The following is a 13411-nucleotide window of genomic DNA, read 5'->3' on the forward strand; positions in this document are numbered from 1 at the left end:
TCAAGAATTTTTAGAGATCATCATGGAAGCAAAATATATTTAGCCAAAGCAAAAGTAAAACATGACATAATTACTAGCACTATATTTTGCCCTAACCCATTTAGATCTAAGTAACACCTATGTTAGAATGCTGTTTATTGATCTCAGCTCAGCATTCAACATGGTAACCCTGTTAAATTGGTTGCTAAACTCCATGACCTTGGCATTAACACCATGCTATGCAACGGGATTTTGGATTTTCTGACTAATAGACCGCAATCAGTAAAAATAGGCAATCGTATCTCTTCTACCCTGACCCTTAATACCGGTGTTCCACAAGGGTGTGTATTGAGCCCACTGTTATACTCCCTCTTTACTTATGATTGTTTGCCTATGTATAAGTCTAATAACATCATCAAGTTTGCTGACGATACTACTGTGATAGGCCAGATCAGTAACAATGACGAGTCAGCCTACAGAGAGGAAATAATGCACCTGGCTACATGGTGTGCTGAGAATAACCTGGATCTCAACATCAAAAAGACTAAATAAATCATTATTGATTACAGAAAATCCAAACACTGTTTAAATCTGTCTATTTACATAAATGGAACCATGGTCGAACAAGTGTCAAGTTTTACATTTTTGGGCATAGATAGTATTTCTGAAGATTTGTCTTGGTCTTTAAATACCTTGATTTTAGTGAAGAAGGCTCAATAACGTCTCTATTTTTTAAGATCACTGAAAAAAGTTAAATTATCCACCCAGATTCTGGTTAACTTCTACCACTGTACTATTGAGAGTATTCTTACAAATTGCATTATTGTATGGTATGGAAACTGTACTAATTCTGATCGTAAAGCCCTGCAACGGGTAGTTAAAACTGGCCAGTGTATTATTGGTGTCCAGCTACCTCCTATTGAAGATATTCAAAGTAGAAGTAGCCTCCAAAAGGCTTATCGTATTATCCAAGATCCTTTTCATGCTAGTAATAGTAAAATAGCCCTATTACCATCTGGGAGGCGATATAGGAGCTTAAAAGGCAAATCAGCCAGACTTCGGACTTCTTTCCTAGAGCCATTACCTTGTTAAACAACAATTTTAAAATTTTTCTCTTATGTCCAGACTTTTTTCTTTTTATCTTTTTTATTAATTAATAGTTGCTTAAAAAACAGTTTATTCTGTCAATGGTCTATATTCACTTATAGTATATTCACTTCACTTTATTCTGACATGATTCACCTCACATTATACTGTGTAAATGTACACATAGAGGCATATTTATCAAATGTCTGTCGGACCTGATCCGACAGTGCGGATCAGGTCCGACAGACATTGCTGAATGCAGAGAGCAATACGCTCTCCCTATTCAGCATTGCTGGTGCAACGCCGCCCCCTGCAGATTTGCGGCCAATTGGCCACCAGCAAGGGGGTGTCAATCAACCCAATCGTACTTGATTGGGTTGAATTGTGGCGATGTCTGTCCGCCTGCTCAGAGCAGGCGGACAGGGTTATGGAGCAGTGGTCTTTAGACCGCTGCTTCATAACTGCTGTTTCTGGCGAGTCTGAAGACTCGCCAGAAACACGATCCCTAAAGCTCCATTCAGAGCTTGATAAATGGTCCTCATAGTGTTTATTTATTCATTTATTCATTTTCCACTGTTTCATGTGCTAATATTATGTGTGTTATTAAGTACACACAAGTGTGACTAGATTTTTTTTTTATTGCATATTGCACTTTATATATACATACATACTCTTATGGAATGGAATTAATTTTTGCACTTGCACCTTAAATACTTTTTAGTATTGAAATAATTATTTTGCATATTGTATTTTATATATTTGTGGTATAGAAATATTTTTTCTTTGCATATTGCACTTTACATATTTTGTGGTATAAAATCGTTTAGCACAAGTCACTTGATTTTTCATTGTCCTTTGCCAGATTTACCATCATAGTACTACCTTGTGTTATGGATAGGTTAGATATTCAACTATAATTTCGTTGTCTCTGTTTTTTACTCTGTACAATGACAATAAACAAATCTCTAATCTAATAATTAATTTGGTATTATTACCTAATATACTTGAATACAGATTTATTTAATTTATGCAGTAACATTAATTTATGACATTTATGCAGTTAATCATTTTATATCATGTGAATTATTTTTTAAATTAATGTTTAAACTTTCAAACATTAATTAGAATCGTTTATGAATATTGGGGAGATTATATTTAATTTATGTACAAGTTTTATAACTTAAGTGTAAGTAATTTAACAGTGAAAAAAATGGTGATGCACTCAAAAAATGTTTTTGCAATGGAATGCTGATTAATTTTATTAGAATGACCTTGAATTGTAAAATCATTTAAAAATCCATGGGAAGCACTTTGCACAATCCTTGTGACAGACTTGTTTACTTATTTAAATAGTATATCTATGGGCGCCATTTATATTCATCAGAATTTCTGTGACTGCAATTTGATTTTACAGAATAAGTAATATTAATTCATGATTTGTGCTTGTAAAATTAACACTTTTAAATAATTTTGCTCAATTACCTAAATCACATTTTACTAACTGAAATGTATTTTATATTTATTTATATTCTGGTGATGACATTTAAATATTAGTTTCATAATAATTTCCAATCTGAGCAGTAATTTAAATAATAAAATATCAATCATTTCAGCAAGTGAATATGTGAAGTGTATATGCAAAAAACTTTAACACTGAAAACAAACTTGAAAGAGGCCAGAATGGGTTTTCATGTGGTCAAGACAAATTTGTTTTCTAATGGATAACCCCCCCCCCCCGCCCCATCAAACAATAAGAACACAGAAATCTTTCAAATATCAGATTCTTTTAGGGGGGCATATACCCATTAAAAAATGATATACCCATAAAAAAACATGTTTCAGACCTCGGGGCTTTATCCAGCATGTTTTTAATAGAGATTTGTCATCCTAATATATAAAGGGAGTTTAAAGTGAATTTTTTGCTTTCAGTATTTGTTAGTTTTGTTTACATTAGAAGCTAGCAGACAATCCAAATAATGTACATTTGGTGATTGCTCTCTGATTGATTGAAATACCAGAGTTTAATTTTCCTCAAGGATTAGAGGCTGTTTTTGCAACTCAAAAGCATTAGAAAATCATGTGATGATACTTATCAAATGGACGATTCCAGTAGATTGTAAGAGGGGAAGATTACAAATTGTACAACTCTTATGTACCTGTGATTGTTGATGCTTGTAGATCATCTCTCACATACACTTATACCTATTATTAATTTATTTTGTTTAGGTCCATGGGGTCAGTGTATGGGAACTTGTGGACCAGGTGGAACTCAAAGCCGATCAGTATTGTGTATTCATGATGAAGGTTGGATTACTCATCATTCAGACTGCAATCCAAAGGATAGGCCAGAAAGTCAAAGGAGCTGTTTTAAAATATGTGCTTGGCATAATGAGCTTTTCCAATGGGAAGTTACAGAATGGGATATGTGCATGCTTGTTCCTTATCACAGTGACACAACAGCAAGGACTTCAGAGTGTGTGACAGCTCAGCATGGCTTGCAGCATAGAAAGGTGAATTGTGTTCAAAAAATAAATCAGTCCATTGCTCTTGATGAAATCTGTGAGCATTTTACTCCACAACCTCCAACAGAACAGGCTTGTCTTGTACCTTGCCCTCGAAACTGTATTGTATCAGAATTCTCGCGTTGGTCAACATGCAGCAAAAGTTGTAGCAAAAGCTTGCAACATAGAACTCGTTCTGTTATTTCCCCTCCTTTGTATGGTGGATCTGATTGCCCAAATCTTACAGAATCAAGAACTTGTAATATTCAAATTTCATGCCCTTTTGGAGACGAGGAATATACATACAGCCTTAAACTTGGACCTTGGAGTGAATGTAAGTTACCCCATTTAATGGAAATTAATTTGAGTGGAAGAAGCATGCTGGATTTTAACTCAGACTCCATGGAAAGAAATGCATTTCGACAGGAAAAGTACAAGTTTCGGCACCATTCCAGTACTTGGGATATAGAAATTGGTTATCAGACAAGACAAGTTAGATGTATGAGAAGTGATGGAAAAAATGCACTGCTAAGGTATGCTATTTTTTTTAGCTTGTACATTTAAGTCATAATAAAATGATAAATAAAATAAAAGAAATGTCCACTGTGCTTTTCATTTATTCTGTATACACTTATTCTGCCACATCCAAAGTATTTGTTTCATAAACCTGCATTTCCAGGACATCTCATTTTTGACATGTTGCCTGTTCTTTCATCATCTGAAATTGGAAATTCTGTATATCTGCTTCCAATACACTTACTGCATTATCTGCTTCACTGTCCTTGTAGAAAAGCTACAATAAAAATAACTGCACAGCATGAATTATATTCAATGAAGCATCACATACTCAATCTACTTTGGTGTTTTAGTTTATTACATTTTACCCAGTTTCTTTATACGGTACTTTGCAAATAAAATGTTATTTATTGTTGCACAAACTATTGCAGAGAGTACACATTGTACCTGATTATACCAGACCAGACCAAATTAAGAACATAGTGATAGTGGTCTCTTGTAAATTGTTTTCTGAAAACTATAAATTAAATTGAAATTTTCTATGTAATTTAAAACAATGCTAAATTAATCTGGAAATACATCAGTGAATCTATTAAACTTGGTGTTGTAGCATGAAAAAGTCCTCTTATATGTTAACTTCCAAATAAAAAATAAATAAATAAATAACTTAAAAATTATGTATATAAAATGTAAATAAGCTTAAAAGAAAAATATCATGGTGATATTTAGATTTGATATTTAGGATTGTCATTTCTATACTACAGTATTGCTTCAAATAGGATATTAATAAAAATCATATCTTCATAATACTTTTATTATTTTTATTTTTATTTCTAATATCAGGATCTAATAAAGTAAACAGAAATAGAGTTTTGAATTTGTGAGGTAGCACAGTCATGGCTATATTTCAGAAAAGCATTTGAGCACGGGGGCAAGTATACATATATGTACTGTCTGAGGCCCATTTATCAAGCTCTGTAGGGAGCTTGTGAGCCTGTGTTTCTGGTGAGTCTTCAGACTCGCCAGAAAAAGCAGTTATAAAGCAGCGGTCTAAAGACCGCTGCTCCATAACCCTTTCTGTCTGCTCTGAGCAGAGAAAGGAATCGCCACAATTCAACCCGATCGAGTATGATCGGGTTGATTGACATCTCCCTGCTGGCGGCCCATTGGCCGCGAGTCTGCAGGGGGTGGCATTTCACCAGCAGCTCTTGTGAGCTGCTGGTGCAATGCTGAATACGGAGAGCGTATTTTTCTCCGCATTCAGCAAGGTCTTGCGTACCTGATCTGCACTGACCTTTGATACATAGGCCCCTATGTGTGAATGTGTATATGTGTGTGGCAGATAATTGCATAAAGTTATGTGTCAGAAGCAAGTATCAATATCTGTGATTCCTTTGCAAATTTTCAAGATCCAGACTAGAGATTTGGGGGCCGAATTATCTAAAGACTGCTGCTCCATAACTTGTCCACCTGCTCTGAGGCTGCGGACATCAATCTGCCCAATCCTATACAATCAGACTGATTGACACCCCCTGCTAGCGGCCGCAAATCTGCAAAGGGCGGGATTGCACAAGCATTTCACAAGAACTGCTTGTGCAATGATAAATGCCGACAGCGTATCATGTCCGATGTAGCATATCATGTTCGCTCGCACTTTCATAAATCGTTCCCTTGGTATGTTTTCTCAGCATGATTACTGAGACACTCCTTTATTAAGCCTCTAGTTGTATAAGGAAAGAAAATATAGAACGCAAAATTATGTGCAATGAAGTCAGCATGGTCAGATGATACTTTATTAGAAAAATGTGTATAAAAGACAACAGGCATTATATATAAAGATAGACAATAAAAACTTTCGGCTAGATTACGAGTCTTGCATTAGCCTTAAAAAGCAGCGTTGAGATGCCCCAACGCTGCTTTTTAACGCCCACTGGTATTACGAGCCTGGCAGATACAGGTGTACCGCTCACTTTTTTTCCGCGACTCGAGCTTACCGCAAATCCCCTTACGTCAATTGCGTATCCTATCTTTTTAATGGGATTTGCCTAACGACGGTATTCCGAGTCTTGGAAGAAGTGAGCGGTAGACCCTCTCCTGTCAAGATTCCTACCGCATTTAAAAGTCAGTAGTTAAGAGTTTTATGGGCTAACGCCGTAACATAAAATTCTTAACTAAAGTGCTAAAAAGTACACTAACACCGATAAACTACCTATTAACCCCTAAATCGAGCCCCACATCGCAAACACTTAAATTTTTTAACCCCTAATCTGCCGACCGGACATCGCCGCCACTTTAATAAATATATTAACCCCTAAACCGCCGCACTCCCGCTTCGCAAACACTAGTTAAATTTTATTAACCCCTAATCTGCCATCCCTAACATTGCCGACACCTACCTACATTTATTAACCCCTAATCTGCCGCCCCCAACGTTGCCGCTATATATTAAATTTATTAACCCCTAAACCTAAGTCTAAACCTAAGTCTAACACCCCCTAACTTAAATATAATTTAAATAAAACGAAATAAAATTACTACAATTAAATAAATTCTTCCTATTTAAAACTAAATACTTACCTGTAAAATAAATCCTAAGCTAGCTACAATATAACTAATAGTTAAAATAAATACAAAGTTGCCTGTAAAATATATATAAACCCTAAGATACATACAAATTTAACTAGGTAGAATAATTATTAAATAGTTATTAACTATATAATAACTATCTAGTTAAAATAAAGACAAATATACCTGTAAAATAAATCCTAACCTAAATTACAATTACACCTAACACTACACTATCATTAAATTAATTACCTAAACTAACTACAATTAAATACAATTAAATTAAATAAACTAAAGTACAAAAAAAACACTAAATTACAGAAAATAAAAAATAATTACAAGAATTGTAAACTAATTACACCTACTCTAATCTCCCTAATAAAATAAAAATCCCCCCAAAATAATAAAATTCCCTACCCTATACAAAATTAGAAATAGCCCTTAAAAGGGCTTTTTGCGAGGCATTGCCCCAAAGTAATCAGCTCTTTTACCTGTAAAAAAAAAAAATACAATACCTCCCAACATTAAAACCCACCACCCACACACCCAACCCTACTCTAAATCTCACCCAATCCCCCCTTAATAAAACCTAACACTAACCCCTTGAAGATCACCTTACCTTGAGCCGTCTTCACCCAGCCGGGCACAAGTGGTCCTCCATAGGGGCAGAAATCTTCATCCGATCCGGACAGAAGAGGACCTCCAGACGGGCAGAAGTCTTCATCCAGTCGGCATCTTCTATCTTCATCCATCCGGAGCTGAGCGGGTCCATCTTGAAGCCAGAAGACGCGGAGCATACTCTTCTTCCGACAACTCCCGACGAATGAAGGTTCAATTAAATGACATCATCCAAGATGGTGTCCCTTGAATTCCGATTGGCTGATAGGATTCTATCAGCCAATCGGAATTAAGGTAGGAAAAATCCTATTGGCTGATTGGATCAGCCAATAGGATTGAGCTCGCATTCTATTGGCTGTTCTAATCAGCCAATAGAATGCAAGCTCAATTCTATTGACTGATTGCAAATGACGTCATTTAAAGGAACCGTCATTCGTCGGGAGTCGTCGGAAGAAGAGGATGCTCCACGTCGGTTGTCTTCAAAATGGACCCGCTCCGCTCCGGATGGATGAAGATAGAAGATGCCGCCTGGATGAAGACTTCTGCCCGTCTGGAGGTCCTCTTCTACCCGGATCGGATGAAGACTTCTGCCCCTATGGAGGACCACTTGTGCCCGGCTGGGTGAAGATGGCTCAATATAGGGTGATCTTCAAGGGGTTAGTATTAGGTTTTATTAAGGGGGGATTGGGTGAGTTTTAGAGTAGGGTTGGATGTGTGGGTGGTGGGCTTTAATTTTGGGGAGTTTTGTATTTTTTTTACAGGTAAAAGAGCTGATTACTTTGGGGCAATGCCCTGCAAAAAGCCCTTTTAAGGGCTATTTGTAATTTAGTATAGGGTAGGGAATTTTTTTTATTTTGGAGGGGATTTTTTATTTTATTAGGGGGATTAGAGTAGGTGTAATTAGTTTAAAATTCTTGTAATTATTTTTTATTTTCTGTAATTTAGAGGGTTTTTTTGTACTTTAGTTTATTTAATTGAATTGTATTTAATTGTAGTTAGTTTAGGTAATTAATTTAATGATACTGAAGTGTTAGGTGTAATTGTAATATAGGTTAGGATTTATTTTACAGGTATATTTGTCTTTATTTTAACTAGGTAGTTATTATATAGTTAATAACTATTTAATAACTATTCTGCCTAGTTAAAATAAATACAAAGTTGCCTGTAAAATAAATATAAACCCTAAGATAGATACAAATGTAACTATTAGTTATATTGTAGCTAGCTTAGGGTTTATTTTACAGGTAAGTATTTAGTTTTAAATTTGATTAATTTATTTAATTGTAGTAATTTTATTTCGTTTTATTTAAATTATATCTGTTAGGTTTAGACTTAGGTTTAGTGGTTAATAAATTTAATATAGTAGCGGCAACAATGAGGGCGGCAGATTAGGGGTTAATAATTGTAGGTAGGTTGCGGCGACAATGGGGGCAGGAGATTAGGGGTTAATAAATAAAAAGTAGGTGTCGGCGATGTTGGGGCAGCAGATTAGGGGTTAATAAGTGTAAGATTAGGGGTGTTTAGACTCTGGGTTCATGTTAGGGTGTTAGGTGTAGACATAATTTTTATTTCCCCATAGGAATCAATGGGGCTGCGTTAGAAGCTGAACGATGCTTTTTATTGTGCATGAGCACGTTTTGCCAGATCACCGCTATCGTAAGCAACGCTGGTATTGAGGTGAGATGTGGAGCTAAATTTTGCTCTATTTAATAACTACCTAGCTAAAATAAAGTCAAATTTACCTGTAAAATAAATCCTAACTTAAGTTACAATTACACCTAACACTACACTATAATTAAATTAATTCACTAAACTAACTACAACTTAGGTTAGGTTTTAATTTACAGGTACTTTTGTATTTATTTTAGCTAGGTAGCTATTAAATAGTTAATAACTATTTAATAACTATTGTACCTAGTTAAAATAAATACAAAGTTGCTTGTAAAATAAAAATAAACCCTAAGCTAGATACAATGTAACTATTAGTTATATTGTAGCTAGTTTATGGTTAATTTTAAAGGTAAGTATTTAGTTTTAAATAGGAATTATTTAGTTAATTGTAGTAATTTTATTTAGATTTATTTAAATTATATTTAAGTTAGGGGAGTGTTAGGGTTAGGGTTAGAGTTAGATTTAGGGGTTAATACATTTAATATAGTGGTGGCGATGTTGGGGCGGCAGATTAGGGGTTAATAAATGTAGGTAGGTGGAGGCGATGTTAGGGACGGCAGATTAGGGGTTAATAAAATTTAACTAGTGTTTGTGATGGGGCGGTTAAGGGGTTAATAACTTTATTATAGTGGCGGCAATGTTGGGGGCGGCAGATTAGGGGTTAATAAGTGTAGTTGGGTTGCGGCGACATTGGGGACGGCAAATTAGGGGTTAATAAATATAATGTAGGTGGTGGCGGTGTCCGGAGCGGTAGATTAGGGGTTAATAATATAATGTAGGTGTCAGCGATAGTTGGGGAGGCAGATTAGGGGTTAATAAGTGTAAGATTAGGGGTGTTTAGACTCGGGGTTCATGTTAGCGTGTTAGGTGTAGACATAACTTTTATTTCCCCATAGGAATCAATGGGGCTGCGTTAGGAGCGGAACACTTCTTTTTTGCAGATGTTAGGTTTTTTTTCAGCCGGCTCTGCCTCATTGATTCCTATGGGGAAATTGTGCACGAGAACGTTTAGCCAGCTCACCTCTACCGTAAGCAGCGCTGGTATTGAGGTGAGATGTGGAGCAAAATTTTGCTCTCCGATCACTTTCTGCGGCTATTGCCGGGTTTAAAAAAAAACTGTAATACCAGTGTTACTGTAGGTGAGCGGTGAGCATAGACTGCTCGTTAGCCACGCACAGTTTTACAGACAAAACTCATAATCTAGGTGATTGAATTTATGCCACCATATAATTTATTAAAATTAGTTTTATAATTTGATTAAAATTTAATTTAACAAGCAGAATAGTTAAAATTTCAACCACATACCTTTTGTGAGTTTCAAGTATTAAAAGCCATTTCACTATTCACTAGTTTGAATGTCTTATAAACTGTTACATTACTGCTACACAGCTATATGCATTCCTATTTTCCCTACTATATTTTCTTTTAAATATGTTAAGACTTATTTCCCTAACAAACTGGCCAGCTAGAATGTACAAAATTGTTTTAACTTAGCAGTTCTACAAATCAGCACCATAAACTGCAGTCAGCTAAACTGAATGGAAAACACTTTTGATCTGTTAAAGTAAAAAACATATTGGGGCAGATTACGAGTGGAGCACAAACGTTTGCATGCAAGCAATATAGTTTTTTCACGAATGTTTGCATGCAGATTATATTGTGCTGGTATTTACAAGTTGAAAGTAAACGCTATTGGTTGAGCGCAATTCAAGTTAACCCTCATCATTAGTGAGTATTCAGAGCTGTCGTTAACTGTTTTGTGAAACATAGAAGTCTCACAAAACACATCAAAAATAGATTACAAAGTACAGTTACATTCACAATAAAAATATCTAATAAAATATTATTCAAAAAAAAATTGCGCACAAAAGTTACAAGGGCTCAAAGCTATGAGGGCTCAGGTGTTAGGAAAAAGAAAGGCAAACAAAGGGATTTAACATAGACATACATATATATATATATATATATATATATATATATATATATATATATATCAACGTTCCCTCTAATTTTTATTACAACTGTGCAGACCTGTTACTTACGACCTGACAACTGGGCAACGCTTAAATATTATATAATAATGTTAATAATAATGTTTCTTTCAAGTAGTGTTTTTATCTACAGAACAGTTCTGATATGCTAGACCAGTATCTGTTTGGCTGTAACTGGTATTTAATTTGCAGCCCAGCAAGATTATGTTTCATGTGACAGTAACACTACAATATAGATTGTAATGGAAATGTTCCGTAGATAACAATGCTTAAACATGATATATTTATATTTGCTAGACCAGTCACATATTGGCTATAATTTGTATTTCATTTGCAGCCCAGCAAGATTAGTCCAAATACTGCAAGCTTCAAGGCAGATGTGTATAGAATTATACATTCATATGAAATAGGACACACATGATAAAAAAAGAAAGCTGCAGGACTGGAATGGCTAAAGTCAATAGAAAATGTGGCATTAACCTGAATCTTTAACACTGAGGAAGAGTAGACATAACTACTGTAGATTCAAGTTAATGTCACACTTTCTTTGACACATATAGCTATTCCAGTTCTGCAGCTTTCTTTTTATCTGACTGTGTCCCATTTCATATAAATGTATAGTTGTATGATATCCTCCTGTGCTTGTGTCCGATAACTCCCATTTCATATGGATGTACACAGTCACACAATAATATATATATATACAATTTTATAGAAACATCACTTCAAATATAATCTTATAGAGTAGTTTAACAAAAGAAATGCTCCCTAAACTAGAGATTCATTGCTAAAGGTTGTGGTAATAATAAGATGTATAAAGAAAGAGAAAAGCAGACCACAATTATCCAGCACTCAACTATTACTCATTTTATAAATATCACACATAGAAACACAGAAGAATGAGGGAGAGAGCAGTAAGTGTTCCTAATAAATATACAATACAATTTATTATGCAGCAAAAAACAACATTCAACAATCTACTACTAGTCTGCAAGAGAACTACTCAATGTGTATATACATATAACTAATACATTAAAGGGACAGTCTAGTCAAAATTAAACTTTCATGATTCAGATAGGGCATGCAATTTTAAACAACTTTCAAATTTACTTTTATCATCAAATTTGCTTTGTTCCCTTGGTGGTATTTTTGAAAAGCTAAACCTAGCTAGGCTTAAACTGATTTCTAAACAGTTGAAAACCGCCTCCTAGCTCAGAGCATTTTGAAAGTTTTTCACAGTTAGACTGTGCTAGTTCACATGTGTCATATAGATAACATTGTGCTCACTCCCGTGAAGTTATTTAGGAGTCTTCACTGATTGACTACACTGCATGTCTGTCAAAGGCACTTAGATAAGGAGGCTGTCTGCAAATGATTAGATACAAGGTAATCACAGAGGTAAAAAGTATATTAATATAACTGTGTTGGTTACGCAAACAAAGGGGAATGGGCAATAAAGGGATTATCTATCTTTTTAAATAAGAAAAATTTTGGTGTAGACTGTCCCTTTAAGCAATCATAATCAAGTCCCTAGTATAATGTGGAGCTAAAGGGCCACAAATAGTCCCATCAAGGAAACAAATTGTTGAACGTTCATGGATCAATATCAGTTCACAATTCCAGCAACAGCAAACCTGCTGTATTTGTAATCCAAAAATTCAAAAAATGTGTTGTATTAACAACAAGTGGCAATTCAAAAATATAGGTGAGATAATTCCATCCAACCACAGATATATAGCACGAAGGAAACAGCAAACCAATATATTGCCTTGATCGCAGTATATTTAGAACCAATACAATGTTGCTTTTATACTGTTGGTATTTGTTACCTTAGTTTCTTTACACTCGGGATCTGCTCAGTGATAATTTCCCACTCTCTGCATCTTTACCTTAGGTAGTGTATACTTCAGATCAAATCAGTGCTGTTGTTCCACTTCCGGCTCTTTCCGATTGCCCGGTTAATGCTGTATTACCTTTCATCATGGGTCTTGACCTCCTGTTGTTTGGGTTGGGTAATAACACCTTCTTTATAACTTGAATAGTATTGATATTGCCACCGGTTTTCCTTATTGGGAAAGATAAGTGTACCCACAAAATTGCTTAAGAGGCTCTTAAGCGCATAAGCGCGCCTCTTTCCATGGCTTCAAATTATTATGTAGACGAGCAGTAGTGTTCAGCGGCTTTCAGCTGACAAGCTCACTGAGTAGCAGCTACGTGCGTTTCACCCGTTCAAAGCATACAGGCTTCTTCTGGCTTGATGATCATTGGAGGATCTTCTCCTTTATTAGTGTGTTGACTATTGCTACGTATGTGTCAAATACTTAATACAGATAACATTATAAAAAGGAAATTATCCATAGAGTAATGTTTTTTCTCTCTAATACACAACTGAAAAAATACTTTCAATATCTCTTTTAGAACCATATTAATATTTAATCACTCAATTAGTGAATATTCAAAAATATTATTATTATTTCCTTATTC

At 35.1% G+C, this 13411-nt stretch overlaps 1 protein-coding gene across 1 annotated transcript in view; it reads left to right on the forward strand.

The window, feature by feature from the left end:
- Nucleotides 1-13411, forward strand: part of THSD7B (thrombospondin type 1 domain containing 7B) — a 1177597-nt gene that overhangs the window by 16923 nt on the left and 1147263 nt on the right. The window contains 1 exon segment of the mRNA XM_053712541.1: nt 3292-4099. Coding sequence (XP_053568516.1) covers nt 3292-4099 — 808 coding nt within the window.

Source organism: Bombina bombina, chromosome 1 (assembly GCF_027579735.1).
Source record: "Bombina bombina isolate aBomBom1 chromosome 1, aBomBom1.pri, whole genome shotgun sequence".
Taxonomy (NCBI): Eukaryota; Metazoa; Chordata; class Amphibia; order Anura; family Bombinatoridae; genus Bombina; species Bombina bombina.